Source organism: Saccostrea echinata, unplaced genomic scaffold, assembly GCF_033153115.1.
Source record: "Saccostrea echinata isolate AGI-Se365-2 ecotype Australia unplaced genomic scaffold, CSIRO_AGI_Sech_v1 ptg000003l, whole genome shotgun sequence".
Lineage (NCBI taxonomy): Eukaryota > Metazoa > Mollusca > Bivalvia > Ostreida > Ostreidae > Saccostrea > Saccostrea echinata.
This window is the reverse complement of record NW_026889752.1, coordinates 8782842-8806067: the sequence shown is the minus strand read 5'-3', so window position 1 is coordinate 8806067 and position 23226 is coordinate 8782842. Positions and strand designations below refer to the sequence as shown.

General features: G+C 33.2%; 1 protein-coding gene across 3 annotated transcripts in view; it reads right to left on the bottom strand.

Annotated features, from left to right (window-relative positions):
- The window catches only part of LOC133178550 (protein piccolo-like), a 35437-nt gene extending 25019 nt beyond the window's left edge, over positions 1 to 10418 (bottom strand). For 2 of the 3 annotated variants that reach the window (XM_061313255.1, XM_061313257.1), the window contains exons 1-6: positions 10344 to 10418; positions 9707 to 9798; positions 9455 to 9582; positions 6776 to 7075; positions 4358 to 4570; positions 2828 to 2934 (exon numbers count right to left, since the gene is read on the bottom strand). In XM_061313255.1, coding sequence (XP_061169239.1) covers positions 2828 to 2934; positions 4358 to 4570; positions 6776 to 6885 — 430 coding nt within the window. In that variant the 5' untranslated portion in view covers positions 6886 to 7075; positions 9455 to 9582; positions 9707 to 9798; positions 10344 to 10418. Of the gene's footprint in view, positions 1 to 2827; positions 2935 to 4357; positions 4571 to 6775; positions 7076 to 9454; positions 9583 to 9706; positions 9799 to 10343 lie in introns of those variants that run through there. The other variant, XM_061313256.1, reaches the window with a different exon arrangement.
- Positions 10419 to 23226: the final 12808 nt, after the last annotated feature.

The following is a 23226-nucleotide window of genomic DNA, read 5'->3' as shown; positions in this document are numbered from 1 at the left end:
AAAGCACACTTTTGGGCCAATTAGCAAAAATTTACATGCTCGATCAACATCACATCAAACAGCTTTGATGCTAGGCTGCATATGCTATCTTTTGTTAAGTTTTATCATTATAGACTTTTTCTACCTCCCTTTACCTGGTAAGAATAATCAAATATTCATATGCATGTTTCAACTCACAGATCATCTGAACAATATTGAAATGTTACAAGTTCTAAATCTAACATAAATATTGAATTTGTTTCAATAATTTATAGTACGGTGTATCCCTACTATTACTGTGACATATTTGTAAATATTTGTTACAATCGAAATTAAGCCTTCACCAACACTGATATTAGGAAAATGAATCAATGATGATGGATTATTTACTCTGACAAAATAACACACACTGATGGATCATTTATCTAAATATTTTATATTTTAGAAGCTTATTACATTATTCATGCATGAAGGATTTTCATGAAGTTCAATACTTTTGAAAATTAACCTTAATGAAAACTAGAAATATGTCCATAGGATATGAATCCCCCCCCCCCCCCCCCTCGAGGGTATATCAGTAATGCAACATGAAAATTTGTATTAGTGTATAGAGTTTGATGAGAATATCTTGAATAGTTTCTTTAGAATTGAAATTAAAAAAAAATTGGCTATAGGTGATAAATTCTCACCAAATTAATATTATGTATAAGTGCATAAGCTCACATAAAAATATCTTAAATTGTGTAAATGGTTTCTTTAAAACTATGCAAAATGCAAATTTATGAAAAGTAAGGTCAAGGTTACAGGAAAGTTTGAGGTAAAAAAAAAGTTTATGATGCAGTTGAATAGCTCTCACTAAAACATATCAGCATATTAAATTTGATAAAAATATCTTGAATGGTTTAATTTTGAGCTAAACACTAATTTGAGAAAAGTGAGGTCAAGGTCAAAAAAGGTCAAGGTAAAAAAAAAATGTTGATAAAGTTGGAAAGGCTACATCAGTATGTATTAGCAAATGATGTTTGATAAAAATAACATGAATGGTTTCTTTAAAACTGAGCATATTAAATTTGATAAAAATATCTTGAATGGTTTATTTTGAGCTTAACACTAATTTGAGAAAAGTGAGGTGAAGATCAAAGGAAAGTTAAAGGTCAAAAAATGTTGATGCAGTTGAATAGCTCTTATCAATATGTATCAGCATATGAAGTTTGCTAAAAATATTTTGAACATTTTCTTTGAAACTGAGCTTTGAAATGAGCAAAACGCAAAGCATGATGGAAGGCCAGATGGAGGGACAGAAAGACAGAAGGACGGAAGATGGACATGACAAACTCTATATGCCCCGGCCATATTCATGGCGGGGCATAAAAATTACAATATTCTATCTAAACCCCTCCTCCCCTCCCCCCCTTCCCAAAAAAATGGTTAACAGTAAAAACCTTATACACAGTTTTCAACAATTTGCACGTATCCATTTATGAAAAATTACATATACCTGAGATTAATCAATAAAAAAAAACTAGTATCAAATCCCTAAAATATCATAAACCATGCATATTTCACAAGCAAAGTATAAATGTCAGCCCCCCCCCCCCTTTCCACCATTTTTTTCCCCCATAAACTCTTTAGACTTCAGACAATCAAATCAAAAGCTTATCTGATAACATCACCATGCCAAAGAAACTTCATGGATGATCCATTCCAGACAAGATGAATTTTTATTGCTGATAATGAAAAGTTGTTTATAACTTGTCTTCACACAAGAAAAATTGACACTAAGCTTTATGCAGACCAATTCAGTAATTGAAAATCAATTGCGTCTGGATTCAGAGCCAGATGACAGCAGACCTGTTGTAAATTTTGCATTGACTTCTTTCTGCCATGTATAAGAATATTTATCATGACTATACTGTAGATTGCTCATTTTACTTGAGTACTAAATATCAAGAATTGACTCTTTAGACGTCAAATCGTGAAAACATAAATTCATGACTCAATGGTTGATCAAGAGATTTTACATGGATTTTAGCATCATAAAAATAAAAGCGAGTAGTTTTATTTCGCAAGTGATGCTTCTCGGGAAAATACACAATAATTCTTTGTGCATATTTAGGAATCTACTGTTTAGTATTTCAAGAATTGAAAAATATTCCATTTTTATTCAATTTTTTTTCATATGCATATATAATTTACTAAGCATGTTTCAATCGATCATCATCATTTCTTTCAGCTTTAGGCAGTTTTTCTCATCTGTTTATAACTTAGACAATATACATAAGATTTTTCTTTAACAAAGATCTTTTTTTTTTTTGCATTTCTAGTGAGGGACTGTTCAGATTGTTAGAATATGACATTAATATTTTACAAGAGAATGAGTTATCTCTTAATTTCCCACTTTATTTACCATTAGACATCTTAACTTTATTACTAGATCAGTAATAGAGGACATTTGTGAGGTATATAATTTGTATCAATCAAGAAATTCTTTGGAAAAAAAAATGATCAAAGCCAGCAAGTGCACACAGAACTTTCTTGTAGAGTTTGAAGAGACATGCTGCTTAATAAGTCAAACAAAACCAACATCGTATATAAAAACATTTGTCGTAACTTATTGAGACCAGCCAGGGGACTTCTCTGGTTAAAAGAATGGCAGAAATTATCAATTCATGAACTTTTTTTCTTAACAGAACAGCCAAAAGTTATGTACAACAGGAATTTTCTTGTAGAACTGTGCACTTTAATATAAGAGGGATAACTCTTTCTCTGCTTGGTTTACAGCACTGTTTGATGGTTCACATCACTGTTAGTTGGTTGTAACACTGTTAGTAGGAAGCAGCAGCCTTACCTTTGAACACAGACATTTTGTGGATGGAGGCTTTGACCAGATCTGCCCCTGATGGCCATCGAGACAGCTGACCAGAACTCAAGTCTCCCGTAAAAAATTTCAGCTGCCTACAAATGGATCTTGAAACTTTATGTTTGATGTAACTTGGGAATATGTATTAATTTTATATATCTACAGATAATATCTTCACCATTTGTTTATCAAATTTGGCTTTTATATACTAATTATGATGTACTCAGACAAAGATTCAGTACTGTTTCATGTGATAAGGTATTACAGTGGCTTCCATTTTATCGGATAGCGGTTTAACGAATATTTCGGCTATTTCAATATAATATCAGAGCACAAAACCATTTCTTATATATTTATTAATAATTTCACCTGATATTCTGATGAGAAAATATTGGACTTTCGTTTTATCCGATACAAAAATTTGGACTATCATAGTGTTTTTTGATAATCAGCACTTTGTTCACACCTCCAACTTCGTATGTGAAGCCTTTGTTTACACAGTTTGACACCAATTACCTTGACTGGCTTGAGTACGACAATGAAGGGGATTAGTTACGGCTGGACGCACACAGGCACCTTACCTGTGTCAATAGTGGGCATAGTAAATAGATATGTTTTGATTACAGTTGTGGTGATCAGGTTCGATGATGCACTTGTTAATTATGACAATTATTTGTATTATTTCAGCGTGAAATTTTAATTATTGAACTGATTAGCTTGTGTATGACAATTTGCTTGGATAATGAAATAAGCCTATTCAATCGTTTAACTTGGTCAATTGGCTTAATATTTATTCATTTTTCAGTGCAAAATTTATGGTAAAAATCACAAATGGCCCATTCTATAAAAATACGTCTCAAAATTCATACCATCTTTCTCCACATGGCTCTCAAAATCTCTCTTCAGCAGACAAGAACGAGACTGGTAAACTCACACACAGTATAAAATACGTAACCGTATTAAAGAAACAAATAAAAACAACAATTATATATATTTAATATTTTTGTTTATTTTTAATTTACACTCTATCCAGGGAAAAATAGTTTACGGTTATTAGTCAAGCATTTAGTCTACTTCCGTTTCCAAAATGGCGACCATCGAAGAAGGAATGTAAACATGTGCTGAAGAAAGATGGCAATAACTATCAAAGAATATATTCTATATTCAATTTATTTGAAAAAAAATTTCATATTAAATTCATAAGTAAGTGAAATAAATTATTTTTAGTAAAGTCATTAAGTAAACATGTCAAAAGAAAAAACGAAAGTGCAAGCTTGAAATTCGCTACGATGTATTATCAATACATGTAGCTCTATACATCTATCTTTGGACTCGGTATGGAGCAATCGGCTATTCTAATTTTCGGCTATTCGGATAAAACTAGGCTGACAACTTGACTATTCGATAAAACGGGAACCACTGTACCAATGAATTCCTCGATCTGTATATATTGTATACATAACATCGAGAATATTGCTCTTTTTTTTTTTTTTTAATCACGCTCAACAGCTGACAAACCTTTGTTTATAACACAGTACACAGAGCCACTGTCCCCTGAACATATTTTCTTTACACATATTGCACACTCGGAAGCGACATTTGGGACAAAGGTCACCACGATTGAAGAACATCCCGAGCTCCGCATGACAACGTGCACACATCTTAGAGAGATCATCACCAGCTCGAAGCACGCTCTTCATACGAATAGCCTGGATCTCTGCCTTCAGCTGACTACAAAAGTGTGCACAAAATTGATATCATTTTGAAATCATAGGAGTCTGATTAAAACTTAGAATTGCTAGAGTTATCTTTCCTGTTGCAAAAAGTCTTCTATATTAGATTTAAGTAATTACTTAGTGTCTCAACATTTTCAAGATCAGAAAATGCTGTTGTACAAGTATTTCCACTTTCAGAAATATGGAGGAAGGGCCATATATGTCTGATGAGTGTACTAGACAAAAAGTATCTTTCATTCCAGATTCCGCCATTTCCAGTAATTAAACATTAATTAACTTTCGTACAAATTACAGTGCCATGCATGAGATAACAAGCAGTCCCTTGCTCCTCCTGAACAAATGAATCGAAATCTTAAAATGCATGCAATTTATATTCTCATTCTGAAATCAACACTTTCGAGTTTCTCTTCAAAATATGAAAATTTATACTTAATTATCTCTATATCCAGGCCATTAAGCAAAAAATAAAATTTTCCACTTTTCATATCCTAAATCAAAATTTTTTTCAAGTCATACGTATACAATATTCAGTAAATAAATATTAAGCAATTACAGTCATGCATTATCATGACAGAAATGCATGCACAGGACAATTTTTACAAGGAATAAACATTTTTAAAAAAATGTACATTGTATACTAATTTTGTACTTTAATTATAATCTTTTATTTTCTGAGCTGCAACAACTTTCAAGTCTTTCACCTAGATCTCAAGAAATTCTCAAAATTTTGTTAAACCTTTTTAATATCGCAAATAAATATTTCATTAATTTAAAAGTTCAAAGTTTATGATGAATCAGATACGGAAGGATGCATCAAGTGCCACGTAGTAACCCATGTAACCCTAACACGTAAGTTCAAGGTTTATGAGAGTGCTTTCAACCCAGTGCATAAAAGTCCTTTAGGTATGAAGGACAATAATATGTGTTAAAATCATTTAAAGCCTATCTGTTTAAAATATGGGTGAAAAGTACAAATTTAATCCTAAAATTGTCATACAAACAATTTCCTGCAGGCAATAAACAACAATTTGTTTTCAAACCCTAGAAAGCTTTTGGACAAACTGTCTGATATCATGTACAATGTGAAATATTTATGTTGTAGTCACAGTAATATTACTTTCTTTTTTTAATATGTGATGTTACATGTAACCAAGCCTTAATTCATAAAACTGACAGTATATATATGATGCGTTTTTGTATCCTGTACAATATTTAGTCTTAATTAAGAAGAAAATTTTACATGATAGACATGCAGAAATAGCAGTCCTAGTGTCATAATCATATGGCATTTTAAACTGAATTTTCTGGAAAGTGTCTTGCTAAATTTGTATGCTAAAAAATTAATATGATAGTATCATTTACTAATATTTACTAGGTTTATCTGTATATTAACAGATATGGATGTAACTCCCCTCTCTCTCTCCCCCCCCCCCCCCTCCCCACTCCACGTAAGTTTGAAACTGTTTATAAACATGCAATATATCAATATGATAATGAATAACAAATGAATGCAATATTTTTGAGACTGTCAACATTGTTGCTTAATTATCATAGATATTACACAAGATTTGACACATTTTTACCAATAATTGAGTCGACACACTTGTATGTGTATCAGCTGTGACAGCCATCATGACACAGATGTTTCTACATCATACATCCACCTATAATCATGCATTAGTGTAAACTGATATCATATTGGTTGATAACAAAGAGGTTTAATACTTTTAAAAAAACATTTTTTTTTTCAAAAATGCCTTTTATCATGTTTATAGATGCAGTTTTATAAATTGTACTGGTTAACTTCCCCCATCCCCCCCCCCCCCCCCCCCCTCCAAAGTCATGATTTGAATTATTACAGTACTGTTCAGCTAGCTGAGACTGTATTGTTCAGCTGAGACTGAACAATCATGATAACATGTATATAGCTGATGCAAACTACTTTTTGGTAGCTACATGTAAGTTCCTCTAAATTTGACAAACATTTGACCTCCTTGTAAATTTAAATTCTTAGCTGGTATATTTCATAACCAGACAAAAATTATTCCTGGTGAGGATTGACTCTAGGAATATATGGATTCATCTCGAATGAAATGAAATTGATCTATAATTCTATATACATCACAGTGCAAAGCCATGCTAAAAAATTCCATAAAAATTCATTAACAAATTCATACGAACAGTTAAGGGAGCTACGCACCAGATTTTCTTGTCCTCGGATTGGCGGACCATCTCGTCCTTCTGGAGGACACCGAGGATCGTCTCCTTCTCCTCCTGAGACAAATTGTCCAGATTTAGAAGATCTTCCATGATTGGAGGAAAAACAATCCCCTTCAGGGATTTCAGCCAATTGTGATCTGCGTTACTACATACTTTTGAAAATTTATAAATATCCAGTAGGATGAAATGTTCAATTATTCTTGTATGGAAACAGTTAACACAGGGACCGTATGCCTTAGAATCAGCAGCTAGGTTTTGTCACCAAATGACATTTGCATTCCTGAAAGATAAATAACATAAAAATTAATATATTTTCTTGACTTTTCCATTATTTACACCTGTTTTTTAAACATAAAATTTGTGTTTATAGTTCAATTTTAAACATCCAATACCTTAACGGTAAACACAGAACCAAAACAGGAGATTTGGGAGTGTCATGCAGTTGACAACTTTTCACCTAAATCTATTCACTTGTTGTTCACAACAATCCTGAACAGACCAATTTAATTAATGTTAGCCTTAATGAGGTGTTCACATTGGTAATGAAGTATGAATTACATAATAATATTAATTAAGTACAACTACTAATAATTAAAGGTCCTAATCACTCATAATGTTTTAATTAGTTATTTAGTTTCAAAGAAACACTATATAATCCATTTATTTCTCTGCCTTCAATGAATTAAATTCCACCCATCCAGTTGCGAATGTGCTTTTAAGTTCCACCCTTTCAGTTTACTTGGCACTTATTGTGCAATTCAGAATAATGGGTCACTGACACTTGAATGACATTTAACTGGAATTTCATCTCAAATCTCCATTTTGATGACAACAATGTAGAAAACCTCCTGTAGTTCTCTGTGATCATATTTAGTACTTACAGAGAAATCTTTTAAAATTTAAAATTAAAAAGTCACTCCACATTCTGCACGTGTCACTGCAGAAGTGATTCTGTAGGAGTTAGTGCATGTATAAACTGATCACATACATACATGTACATGTTATGTTTAGGTATTACATATACATCTGCAGCTAACCTCTCTTGGACCAATGTATTACATTTGAACTTCGATATCTCACTAATATCTCGAATACCTGGGGGATATGTTGAAGTGAGTTGGCAGTCTAAACCAATTTAAATTTCTTGTTTTTTTACCCCTGCTACATCAAATCCTCAGAAATATCTTGAAGTTTAATTAAGCCTGCATATCCTGTGAGTTTGAGAAAATGCTGTTTACCTGTATTTGAAACATTTTTGATTTTTTTTTTTGTCCAATATGCGTAAAATGTGTTGATCGATTTTTGCATATCAAGTAAAAAAAAAATCTTTAACTATTTTCAGATCATCGCATGTGAACAACTCTCCCATTAGGACAAAATGATATGTGACAATTTATTGAAAAAATACAGTTATACTTCTTAAGTTTATCATTATATCTAAGACTTTTCTAACAGTAACTGTATCTAATAACTAGTCAAAGTTGAAATCATCATGATCATTGTAGTCACATAATTATTATCATAAAACTCTACAAAGCTTCTTAGTGTAATGTAAAAATTTCAATACTAAATCCTCATGTCACCTTATCTACAGGTGCACAGGTGATCTATACAAACATATAAACACATACCTCTAAAGCATTGCACCACCCACACAACAGTGCATCAAAATGCACTTTACACCGAAAAACACCACTTAATCGAGTCGATCTCCATATAAAGGTATATTCTACTGTTTGAAACGTTTCTTTACACCACGTCTTGGGACAGAAATATAAACAGATCAATAAATTTTCTGTCCAACAGATCTAGAGTCAGACTTTTTTTCAGATGTAATCGCATTCTATAATGTCAGTCACCACCTGTTGTGTATATCGCCTTTGGGTCAGTGTGTATCGATACACATTTCCCACTACTGTAACAGTTGAACTTAAGTACCACACAGCCTGGCTGTGGTACAGGAATGTACGGATGGGGACCCTGAATTCATATCATCTGATGTGTCAATGACTTTTAATTAACTTGTGTCCCAGTAACCTATACACAATACAGATATAATTCACTGAAAAAATAGTGACAACACTGCAGAATATGCCAGCTACTGGCAACATCATGCAACTTCTGAAAGCTGATTGACAAACTCTAAAAACTGCATGAAACTTCTTTTTTTTATGTAAGATGAAGCTACAGTTTTTTGAATGAAATATGATGTAATGAAACAGTTATCAAGCTCAAAAGTCCATTGGAATAATACAGATTGGGAGCAGCACAAACACAGACCTCTAAAAACATCAGTCTCAGGTGGGGTCAGGTATCATGGAGGAGTAAGCATCCCCAGTCGACCAGTCACACCCACTCTTTGTCATGATAGGGCAAACGAAAAATCCGTAGACAATTCAGGGTGAAAACAATGGCCTAACAATATGCATGACAAACACCTGTCACCATTTGACACAATAATAGATTGTATATGCTAGCCTATATGTTATATGACTTTTATAAACACAGCAGTGTTGCGCAATCTGAACAAAATCATGAAACTGTATAGAGATGACAGTACAGATAAAACAAAAATAAAGATATGTGAAGGTATAACTGATTCTTCCTATCATTTAAATAGCATTCATTTTTTTAAACTCAAAAAAAAAAATGTTCTTACCTCCAAAAACTTATGAATTCAGTAGTCCAAGCTTTCTCCCACCACAGAAATTTAAACCAACTAGGCCACGCAAGCAGTTTGACACATTTTTAAAACTCCTTTTCACTTATGAAATCGTATCCTATTATCTGAAATGAATTCAAATCTAACTTTACAAATTTTGCAATATTTCTGCCCTCACAAAATCTGTCATGCAAACACCCATGACAGACTTCACAGACAAAAATCCTTTTAGGACAGGTAAACACCAACCTTATAGGTAAACAGGTGGGATTTTCAATGGATAGACTGTATCTAAAAATAGCCTGTATTGTCACACCTGTCCAGTGACCCAAAGCAGTTACCTGCAAAATCAGGGAAAAGATCATCTACAGAGGGTACCTATCAGTAAATTTAATCTCAAACTTGAATAAGTACATGTATATACATGGTTTACCTTTAAATACTCTATCTAATATACACTTCATATGCTCTGTTATCAAGAATATTTGGAATGCAATACATTTAAGAATTATCTCATGCTTATAAAGTTAAAGGTGGCTTTTACATTAATCCACTCATAGGTTCTGCATTAAATACCTGAGATCATACATTTACAGATTCATTGAAGCACAACACTGATAAAAAGTTCTATTCATTTACAAAAGTAAGTCAGCTGATTTAGAAAAAAAAAATCAGATACATTTGCCGATGTGGAGATGCAGAAATACATACACTTTACTATGTAGAAAAATCCTGCATTAAAAGCTCAACAACAGAATATTGCTGTGAATTTAATGCATGCACTGACTCTTGAAAAAAATTGGAACAAATAAATTATAAAGATGATAATTAAAACCCCAATAAACTTTTTGAATCAAAAAATATTGTAAGATTTATACATGTATACCTGCAGTACATTGAAGTTAGGCAAGTGCTCCTGTCCTTAAAATCAAACACACTATTCATCCATCCCTTTAAATCTGAAATAAAATTCAAGATGAATATCCACAAACTGACAATATCATTTATTTGGTATGTTCTACTTGAGTGCCTGTAACACAACATGTAGATCAAAACCACAATAATCATGCACTTGCAAAATTCCTTTTCTCCTAATTCCCAATGAAAACACCTTCAAGGGGAGATTACCTCATCTAATCTAATCTTTTCTTTTTTTCCATCACAGTCAAAAACAGTGACACTAAAGAATTGAGTATAAAGGACTTGTCCTTAAGCAGGTATGGTTTGTTAGTGTGGGTGGAGCTTATATAAACCTTAGGCATTTAAATTCAATAGCAATTCTAACCTACCTGTCAGAGATTCTGTTCAAATTTATTTAAGGTTTAATACAATTTTTTTCAGTGATGCACATTGATGTATATCATGACATATAGTACAATTAAGTTCCAGTAATTTATTTACTCAGTATCTATTTTTTTCCCACCAATTTGCATCACAATCAAGAGATACCTCTTCCCTTTTCCTAGTGAACACAGTCAAAATTAGAGGAAACTCAATTTAAATTTATTGATAATTTGTTGATGACATTTGTAATTTGTTGGAAAATAATGGCTGCCGCATCTCCTTGATCTTTGCGATAACCCTAGTAGAATTTACGTCATTGTTCTAAACTCAGTCTCAGATATCAAAATTCAGTCAAAGACATAATAACAAAATTTTTACTTTAAGCTGTTTCATTTAATACATGTATAATATATCCATATTACTAAAACAAAAAACAAATTTATGAGTTTATTTAATGAATCTTCAATCATATCAAAATTTCTTCAATTCCTTTCATGAATAACATTTTAAATTCAGGTAAACAATTATTTGCTCAACAGATAGGGAAAAAAAGAATTCACACAATATAGTATTGTAAACAATATTGATGAATTTTGAACTCTGAGCTACATGTAGGTGTTGAACAAAATGTCACAACTGTGATGTACATGTACTGTTCAGGTCTATTGCATTCAAATAGTTTCATTATTTCATTCAAAACATTTCCCGTGTGGCCCAGTGGTTTGAGCGTTTGTCCTAGTGTCGTGGAATAAGGAGTTGATCCTTTGGTTCGAATCCCACTGCGGAACGTGGAGAGAGGAGATTGTATAATCGAGGTCCAGTGTCACAGTAGGTGCTGGCACAAAAAAGATCCCTCACTGCTCAATTGCCCCAAGTGCCGAGTATGGGTCTAAAATTTGCAGCCCTCCACCAGCAAGTGGTGGCATCTCATTACAATATGAGTGAAAAATTCTTGAAAGGGACGTTAAACAAACAAACAAACAAACAAAACAATCATTCAAGGTCTTCAGTGTTCTTGAATACCATATGGTAATGTGTTTGATAATTAACCTTTTTATGCGCCCAGATCGATAGATCGGGGGCGCATATTGTTTTTGTCCTGTCTGTCTGTTTGTCTGTCTGTTGTCAACTTTAACCTTCACCATAACTTTTGAACCATGAGAGAGAGAGACTTCATATTTGGTATGCATACTCCACTCATTAAGTTCTTTCAAATGACACCAAGGTCAATGACCTTGTGACCTTGACTGTGACCTATATGCTAAAAATAGCTTTTTCGAACTTTGTTGCCGCCGGGTGCATAGTGTTTCACAAACACATCTTGTTTGAAGATGTTTATGGTATTAATTTACATAATATATAGTTACTAATTAAATTCCTGTTCACCCTTTATCACCCACCCCACCCCCTTCCCATAATTAGATACGTTTGTTTTTACTGTGAGGATTGGTAAAGCTAAATGTTCCAAGAGACAATATTTGTTTAACAAGGATATTTCTATTTATAAAATTTGATATTTCTTCTGCTGTCTTTTTCCTCTTGCAAAGATTTTTATATTAAGAAAAAAAAATCCTCTACATCAAGGATATGTAATATCCACATTTAATATGTACACGTAATCAAAATTCAAATTCAACCAATCAGATCTTTTTCTAGATAATTAATGCTTACTAAACTCTTCCGCTTGTAAACATGTTGATCTTTACGATATCAATAAAATCTTCAAAGGCTATTTAACATAAATATTAAATTTCTACATCCTTTTTTGCAAGCTTTTCCTGATCATAAAAAAAAATATATATTAGCATTTTCACCTTTTTTCCTCTTTTAAAAAAAAAAGCAGTGGCAATTTAATATTACAGTGAATATCATTTGGGAGTAGCTTTTAGAAAAAAAATTCACAGAAAATTCTGTGTTAGTAACCATGGAAAGAGAGTTCATTATAAACAAAATTATGTAACTTTAATTAGTGAAGTCTACTTGTTCATCAAGTTAATTTTATTGAAATTTGACCAAAACTGTAGGAGGAGTAGCCTTTTTGAAAGAATTTCACAGAATTTTCTATCTAGTAACCATGGCAACACCATTGACTGAAATCAAAAATCATTAAAAAGAATTATGTATCTTAGTGTAGTCTGCTTGTGTACCAAGTTACACTGAAATTGTACCGAAACTGTAGGACTAAGAAGGAGTAGCCTTTTTGAAAAATTAATTGTTTACAGACAGACAACAGATGTAAGGATGATGGACATTTTACTATATCACAGAGGCTCCTCTGGTCTCTGATAATTAGTTCTAAAAACACAGAAAACAGAAATTCTTTTAAATATTACTGATTAACAAAAATACTTATATCCTTTTCAGATATTCATGCAAATTCTATCTAGACAGGGTTATAGAAGTACTAGTACCAGTGGCAGAAATATTCATGTATACATGTATGAAAGAATTTTTATCACCATTATAACCAAGGTCAAGATAAGGGTAATATCAATGAAACTTTTTTTTCACAATTTTACATTTAATTTACTGTTTTTATATAGATTGCCGCTAGCCTTTTAACAATTAACAAGTCTTGATCTTAATGGTGAAATTTCTTAATGGTGACACACAGGTGAAAACTAAACAATTAACACTAATATGTTTACACATTTTATAGCAGGGTAGGAGTGCCAAAGGCCATATATACAGCTACTGAAATTGGATCCTTTGTACTTTTGAAAGTATGTAAAGCACATAACCAACAAAAACAATCAAGCATTAAATTCCCATGTGTTAAAACCATAAAGAAGTATGAATTCAAGGTCCAAACATTCTATTTAACAAGTCTAATATGCATACAATTTTGAGAATAATTATGGAAATGATTGGTACTATATATGTTAGTTATGTAAAATCAAAGACTGAACACAACCATACATTAAATTGGAAAAAAGTGCACTTAGGCCAGGTAAAATTAATCTTTAGATTCTCATCCCCGCCCGCCCCTCTCAAAGTGCCCCGCCCCGTTGTTTTTTATTTTGCTTTTTGGGTGCCAAACGTATTATTTTCATGTATTTTTATTCCGCAAGAATCTGGGTCAAAATTTAAGAGTTATCTCCCGTCTGTATTAAAAGTCGCGTGGCGCTATTTATAGCCAAAAAACTATGTGAAGAATGGAGAAAAATCGGCAATAAAAGCAGTTTAAATATATGTAAGGAAAAGATAATTTGTCAGTAGAGAGAAGGCAGAAAAGCAAAAATAACATAAACACATCTAGATACCATCACTGGCATGGGCAAGTTTTTAAAGAGATTTTAACCAAGTAAAAACAGACGAAGAAAATACACATGGTCAAGACTCAAGTTTTAAATAACGATCTCCGGTTGTATGTGATTTTGCATTAAAAAAAAATAAAACATCGTCCAAAGACTTTAGAGAATAATAGTGCTAAGGAAATGTTAAATCTTAAAACTGTTCAGGCCTAGGCTTTTCAGTAGACTAGAATATTTTACAGATTTACACAATCCTGTTTTGCAAATATGATATATTTTAATGTCGAACATGTCAAGTCTCAAGAACGATTGAATGTATCAGGACAGTGTAAATCTGTGATATCTGTATATCACATAGAACAGGAGTTGTTGGTAAAACTATAAGGTATTTGGGAAAAGGCCGATGAGAAAACATGCATATGCAATTTATTAGGATCAGCACCTCATTTTTTTGGCGTGTGCCGTATCCGTGTACTTGATAATTTGTTAATAAAACTAACGTTATATATAATTAATTTTCTATAACAAGAATCTTCTGTAGATATTTAAAAGAATATGAAAACAATAAAATCTATTCATATTGGCATTAACATATGCTAAATTTACGTGTACGAATGTTTTGTTGATACTTTCATCTATAAAAAATAAAAAATAAAATCCGCCCACCCGCCCCAATTTTTTAGCAAATTAGGATGAGAATCTAAATTTTAAATTTATATGGCCTTACTGATGAAAGATATCCCTAAAATTAAATATGCTTCAATTCAATTTACCCTTTCATGCCTTTTAAATATGTCCAAAAGAGATGGAGGAAGAGTTAATATTTCAACACCAGCTACATTCAACCATAAAAATTATCGGACTTTTCAGACCTAAATGTACAAACTGGAAAAAAAATAGACAGTTAATTAAGTCTAATACCTAATACTTCAATGTTCAGAGAAATGAACACAATAAAACTGCATGAAAGTCATTTAATAAAAAAAAAAAAACAGTTTTTTTTTACAATCATGATAATGAATAAAATGACTCAAGTTCTGCATATATATGCATCATGTGCATAATGATATGCATAAATAACTTCTAGAATATACAACCAGCTATATATTTGTCTACCTATGGGTTACAATATTAAAGTTAATAACATCCAAAATACTTTTGAGTACTCAATACTTAAGTTTGTGAGAAAGCAATTTTCAGTTGTGTATTGTATATATATATATATATATATCTTTGCATATGTGACTTTGCCATACATTGCCATATGAAGTAATCTGATACACAAACAACTTTACATTTGTATTATTTCAAATTCTTACCTCCATTATCTTTAGAACACTATCCTTGTTGAGGTGCCTCTGCAGTCATATTTCCAAACAACTTTCTACAATGAAAATGCAAAAAAATTCAGAATTTATATACGTGTTGCATATAACAATTTAAACAATTCATTTGATCATGTATATAATGATCAACAGTGCAGTCTGCATACATACATGATTATTCAATTGCTTTAATTGTGAAGTGTTAGCTGCTAGCGACACAAATTGTGCCTGCAATTACATATTACCGGTATGTACATTAATGCATTGACCTTTTTTTCATGCAGTGTGCATATACATATACAAATGTTTGCTTTTCCATGGAACCACAATCACAGCTGTTCAAAGTATTTAATTTTTATTCACTTGATTGCTCATTTCTGAAATTGGTTTTGATTGCATAAATGAAATTTCAACTCCCATTATCTACCTTATTACAACTAGGATATTAGAAAATTCTACGTACATTACAGTTTCTCACATGTAATATATCATGCTTTAAAAAAGCATAACCAGCATATTCTATATTGATGAAAATTACCTTTAAAGTTTTATTTCTTTTTAATCTTTCTATAAATGCATTCTTATTATAATAAATACCCAAGAGAAAAACAGGGGGAAAAGGTCAATTTTTCGACATCGTTTCCACCATGAAAATTACAAAATTAATCATGCTAATACAAAACAGACTTAATAGTAACAACAGGCAGCTAAATTATGTGATTCTGCAGATATACTCAACATACTAAAAAACAACATTTATGAAAAATACTGACCTCTTTTTTAAACATATATATAGGCCTTCTATATATTCTTATCAACTGAAAAAACCAAATTGTGCATACTTAAATACGGAAGCCGGTAGGTGCCAGGTAGAAAAATATTTTATCTGGCGGCCGCCAGATAAGTTTCTGGCGGCCGCCAAATAATTATCTGGCGGCCGCCAGATAAATAACTGGTGGCCGCCAGAAACCTATCTGGCGGCCGCCAGAAACTTATCTGGCGGCCGCCATATAATTTTCTGGCGGCCGCCAGATAAAAAGATCTGGCGGCCGCCAGATAACTTATCTGGCGGCCGCCAGAAACCTATATGGCGGCCGCCAGAAATTATCTGGCGGCCGCCAAATAATTATCTGGCGGCCGCCAGATAACTTATCTGGCGGCCGCCAGAAAGTTATCTGGCGGCCGCCACATAATTTCTGGCGGCCGCCAGATAATTATTTGGCGGCAGCCAGATAATTTCTGGCGGCCGCCAAATAACTTTCTGGCGGCCGCCAGATAACTTATCTGGCGGCCGCCAGATCTTTTTATCTGGCGGCCGCCAGAAAATTATTTGGCGGCCGCCAGATAAGTTTCTGGCGGCCGCCAGTTATTTATGTGGCGGCAGCCAGATAATTATTTGGCGGCCGCCAGAAAGTTATCTGGCGGCCACCAGATAAAATATTTTTTCTACCTGGCACCAACCGACTTCCGTACTTAAATACACCCAAGTGTGCAATTTTTCAACGATAAATTTTATTTAAGATATGAATTTAATAGCTACCATGGCAAGTTATACTGTATAACCTGAGTTGGGACAGTTTATGCTTTATAAACCATGAGGCGTTTTTATATATATAAAAAAAAAAGCGTATACTGTTCCAACCTGGTTAAACAGGTATAACTTGGATAGCTATTAAATTGATCCTTATAATTTTATTTTCCATCTTTAAGTGTTTTTGAAATAAGACAATTTTTCCTTAAAAAATGCCTTCAAATTGTACATATATCAAATGCAACATGAAATGGATTGATACGTTTTTGACGTAAGTGATAGTGACGTAGGCAACACAACGATAGAAACTAATTTTTTTATCCAATCAAATGACGCGCTACAACCAAAATTAAATCAAACTTTCCACTCATATGAAGGGCCTTGACAATGTCACTTTGGTTAATTTAGGAATGACTCTAATTCTTGGCCAAATTATTCAAGTATAACCTGGTTTGGGTCAGTTTACGCTTTATAATCCGCGAAGCGGATAATTTGGCCAAGAATTAGAGTCATTCCTTATAATTTAATTATAAAATCATTAAACAACTGTGGTTGTAAAATTTCGTTGCTTTTTATTAGTTCAAATTTGCCGCTCAATAATACAACCGTAGTAACGGAAGTGATGGGAAGCGAGGGGAGGTAAAAACTGATACATAGTCCTAGCAGCCATGTTGTTTGATTACATGTGGTAAGATCCGAGTTACTGTTCGAAGTAAAAGGTACATTTATTAAATCTGGAATTTTCCATGAATCCCGAGGACTAGAAATGAGATGATTGCATGGATACAGACGATTCAGCTGGTTGTCAGGGGGGGGGGGGGGGGTGTCCCCATACCAAACCAGGTTATACAGAAATAATTTGTGTTCCTTTTTGGATATTAACCAATCAGAGGCTAGAATACAAACAAAATTAAATTATATTAGATTAAACACAAAAAGCTTTTTACCAGATTTCTTGAGGCAATGAATATCCAACCTCAATTTTTCAAATAAAAAAAACAAAACAAAACAATTAAACAAAAAACAAAAAAAAACATCAGAAGGCTGTCCTTTGAGTTGCCTGAGAATTCCAGAACTTGTACATGTTGTATGTAATCAGTGTAAGGACTGCAAGCATAATTCTTTGCATGTTTTGTGAAATATTGCCTTTATGGAAAATGCATAGGCACTTTAACAGATGACATACATGTAATCATACGGATACAAAGTGTTAATTAGGCAGAATAAATTCTTTCCATGGTTATACATACATCAAAACAGTTGTATATGTAATATTGTACAGTTATATCCACAAAATCCAGTCATGTAATCTACCTGTAGGCAAATATATTGAATCAAGCAAGAGGAAATGTGTTTATCTGACTGGTGCACTGTGACATTCCCACAAAACATCAATATTTAACAATGGGTCTAGGTCCAGCTGTTGCCACTTGTTGCCTGTAGAATGTGTTAAATACATGAGGGAAGTTTGATGATTCAAGTGTGGGTTAATAGCATGCAAAGAAAGATTAAGTAATGAATACTTCACTTGTTGTTTATTCCTTAAAATGTGGAATAATAGTTAATGAGGTTAAAATAAACGTAAAATAAATGTCATTTTTTGATATGACAGAAAATTACTCTTTGTTCTATTTCTACGCTATCTTTCTCAATTGAATGCATATACTGGAACCATTCCAAATGAGTAGAAAAAATCACTGGGCTGTATTATTTAAAAAAAAGTTTTAAAACGTGTCCGCTACTTTTGTTGTTACAGCCTAAAGTCTACTGTACTTAAACAATTTCCAGTCATACTTGTAAATTTATTAAAGTTATTATGGCTGCATATTTTCAACACCATACATGTATAATTACAAACACTTATAAAAATATACAGTTGAACTTCAGTATCTCGAACACGGATATCTCGAATACCATGGATATGTCGAAGTGATTTTTAAGTCCCCATCCCTTATTCCTTGAGTATTATATATAAGGATATCTCTCAGTTTTTTCTCGGTCCCATGGAGTTCGAGATAACAAAGTCTGACTGTATATATCAGGGCTCTAATTGGCGACTAATTTAGTCGCCATGGCTCCTAAAAATTTTGATTGGCACCTAAAATTTCTCTGTAAGTTGCCAAATTGGCGACCAGTTTAAATTAAGTTGGCGATCATTAAATTCCAAAACTCTAAATATTTTCAACATTTTTTTTCTGAAGAGGAGAAAAAAATCTTTATGATTGCAATAGACCCCCTCCCCTTCCTGGGACTAACCCAATGAATCCGTATATCTAAATTGGCACCTAAGAAAAATTTGCCTGGCAACTAAAAATTTGCACTGACGACTAAATTTTTTTTATTAGGAGCCGGCTGGCGCCTAAATTTTAGAGGTCACATAGAGGCCTGTATATAACACTGCCAGCTAGGTGCGAAAAGAGCACTCATCTTGGACGAGTGAAAATCAACTGAGGACAAGTAGATATGTCATAATCTGCTTGTTACTGGTGAAGAGTAAAATTTTTGGTATCACATGATAATTTTCTTCTCTTTATATCCCCAGTGATAACGACAAGCAAATGAAACAAAGTGCTTCCTGATTCGACAAGATCTGGACTTAGAGTCTGAATTAAAATATTCATTTATATATAAAGTTAATGTCTATCCCTGTGATTTATTTCTCACCCTAAATTGCCCATCCTTTTGTGAATTAGTATGCTTGATGTAAAAAGTTACTTTTGGCGGATGGCTTTGTCTAGATGTCTCCGATGCAATACGTGAGACGACACATTTCATAACAAGCTCCCCTGCTTAGACGCCATTGTTTCTAATTACTGAAATATTTATAGACACTGGTAAGATACTATATCTCACATTGCGAGTCGTAATCTTCCTGTATACAATCTCTTGAAGACTACCGAAGGCGAAGCTACCTGACTCAGCATCGAGTTGACACTTTGCCGCAAGCGGTTCAAAACAAAGCATTTGACTGGTCTTTCAAAATTGGCGCAAAGAGTTGAAGATACATCGAACCCGATCTACTGCAATGCGAGTCAAACAATGCTCACAGTCTATGCAGTAATCAAAGATCTTCGAAATCAAACTTTGCTTGATGATCATGAAAAAGTTTTCACATGATGACTTCGTTTACTCTAAGCATAATTGAAAGGGCATTTTTAGATATCTCTTTAGAAATGTCGAGAGAAAAAAAAAAGCAGGCTCGTAGGAGAAATGTCAGTTGGGGAAGGGGGGGGGGGCAAATGAACAGAAATTAGAAATTCCTGGACAAACGAAACGGCTGCATCATTAAAGACTTAATTTTTTTAGGGGCACACCTGTAGTCTGTTAATTTTCAACAGTTATTAATGTTGGGAAAATACCCTCCAGAAGAGTTTATTTTTTCAGTTCTGAAATAAACTTTCAAAATTTTCGGTAATGCAATGCAGTCTCTAGGTTACTTAGACTGAGGAGTTTAACTGATTGTTTATTATTATTATTTTCGTGAATAAATTCTTTTTCAAATATAAATGTATTGATCTAAAGATAATCGAGACTTGGGAACAGCTCAGAACAATAAGCACTTTTTTAAGAGGAAATTGTCCTTCATGGTATATATCACAGGAAAAGTTTTCACATCTGTTTCAAATTAATTTTAACATGCGATATAATTATTTGGCAGCATGTGAGATCTATCTAATTTCATATTTACTGGACCAGGTATATATATAATAGGGATATAATTTATAAGCTAGTAAAGTATCTTTAATTTGAATTTTTGAATGTCCTCGACAAAAGGGTTTGTTATACTGTATGACTTCAAAATGACAAAGATTTAATTTTTAAAATATCTTTTATCTCTTTTATAAATCTTTTATATAATTCAAAATGCAATTTTGATATTAAACTTGAAAAGAAAGAATTAATTTCGAATCTGATGTTGGCATCTCGAACTCAATAGGGCCGAGAAAAAAAAATTAATACAAAAAGAAAAAAGGACTCCCAACTCGATCACTTCTTCAAATCATGGTATTCGAGATAGAGATGTTCGAGATACTGAAATTAGCTGTACCTGCAAAACATTTAGTTCTCTTTATCTTTTACAGGATGACGCTCTTGATAGTTTATCTCCTTTTTATGCTGAGTTTTGTCCAAGCAAAAGAAAAAAGGTTGCAGCGTGAGAAATTAAAAGACATTGTGGATGACATAACCAGTTTGTCCACTGCGTGTAAGGCTGTAGGATACGTAAAAACCAACTGTGTAATCTCTAAAAGTAAGTAACACGTTAACCGATTACTCGGTCGGAACGATGGTAATAGTTAGAAAATCTGTAATCTGTTAGTCAAAAAATTAATCATAGTACATGTATATGTACATTTGAACGCAATTTTCTTGAAATTCAATTAAAAAAAAACTGTATGATCGCGAATAAGTCAGTGTTCTCACACATCTATCTAATAAGCTGATTTGGATTGAGATTGTGATCGAGTAATTGGTCATTTTACGAAGTGTTAAAGCTGAACATGATTCGTAAAAGTAAGAGTAATCTGTCTATACTAGCGCACGGTGAGATGACGCTAGGCTTTGTTTCAACACAATATGAACAAAAGCAATACAATGCATGTATAAAATTATACAAAAATAAAATGAATAAATCATGCTGATTTATGCTGAAAAAACTATGTATGGAAACCTGTAAGTCCGCAGCAATATTACTTAGATCTAGAACGACGTCGTGGTAATTATCATTTTTGCTTCACCATTTCTTCATCAATGTAGACAATCTGCTTTGCTTAGTCACAAAATGAAAAGGAAGGGGGGGGGGTGTTGTTAATCATGTAAAATACATGTATTTGACAAGCCAAAAAAAAAACAAACTAAGAAACAAAAAACAAAAACAAACAAACAAAAAATAACGAGAGAGAGAGAGAAAGAGAGAGAGCTTGAGCTTGCTTTGATAACCATAATCCAACTACGAGTATTAGCCATTATTTTCGGGATGTACAATGTATTTAAAAAGAAGCCTATGGAACACAACGCCCACCTGAGTAACTATGGCCCCTCTGTTCTCTAGCAGCAGATTTCTTCCTAATATATTCCTGTGTAAAATTAAGATAATATATGGTGGCCTCGCCCTACCCCCATCCCATCTACCCCCTGGTGTCATGATTTGCACAATATCTTGATGTTTGAAGGATAATAAAAATTATCGGGAAACTATTATGTATAGTTTCAGTTTCAGGAAATTGTGTTGATTTTAATTCTAATCATTATGGTTGTAGCAGAAATGACAGATGTAACATTGAATCTGGGGATGCTTCCATACATGAATAATGATGGCTTTGCTGTTCTAAGAAGAATTTTTCCTATATATTATTATGTAAAACTTTCATTGCCCATTGTGGCCCCATCCTACATGTACCCCTGGGGGTCGATCATGATTTGAACAAATTAGAATCTACACTACCTGAAGATGTTTCAGGATAAAAATAACTAACGATCGCTCAGCTATTTTTGAGAAAAAGAATTTTAAAGATTTTTCTATGTATTCCTATGAAAAACTTTGGTCGCCTATAGGGCCCTACCCTACTCCCGGGGGTCATGATTTGGACAAGCTTGAGTCTACACTCTATAATGCGGAAGCTTTCATCTTAATATGACTAATCATGACATGGCTGTTCTTGAGAAGAAGTATTATAAAATTTACCCTAGGTATTCCTATGTAAAACTTTGATCGCCCCTAGTGACCCCATCCTACCCCCGGAGTCATGATTTGAATTAAGAAACCTGAATCTACACTACCTGAGGATGTTTCCATATAAATATGACTAATAGGAAGAGGGCGTGACCCTTCATATGAACAAACTTGAGTCCCTTTTACCCAAGGATACTTTAATTGTGCCAAGCTTGGTTGAAATTGGCCCAGTAGTTCTTGAGAAGAAGATGAAAATGTAAAAAGCTTACGACGAGACAGACAACGAACAAATTTCGATCAGAAAAGCTCACTTGAGCCTTTGGCTCCGGTTAGCTAAAATGCTGAAAGAGAGTACATAATGATACTCTCGCCCGCCACCTCTTCATAAGTTTTAATGCGGACAGTGGTAGCCCTCTGTTACTACGCTTATGATGGTGTCTCCGCTATCCCCTTATGGGGAAAAAAACATTTCTGAATCTCAGAAAATCACACTGTGATTGTATATTATATATAATATATTATATGTTGCATTAAAGCCTGCAATATGTTGCCTATAATATTTTAATTTTAGCGGCATAGAAATTTAAGGAAATCAATGTTTTTTAAGTTTTGTGTGAGTTCTTGGTGTGTAAGTCACACAGACTTGTCACGTAGGCATATTTCATGAAGCGCGCTAGTGCTTCATGAAAAATATGCCTACATGC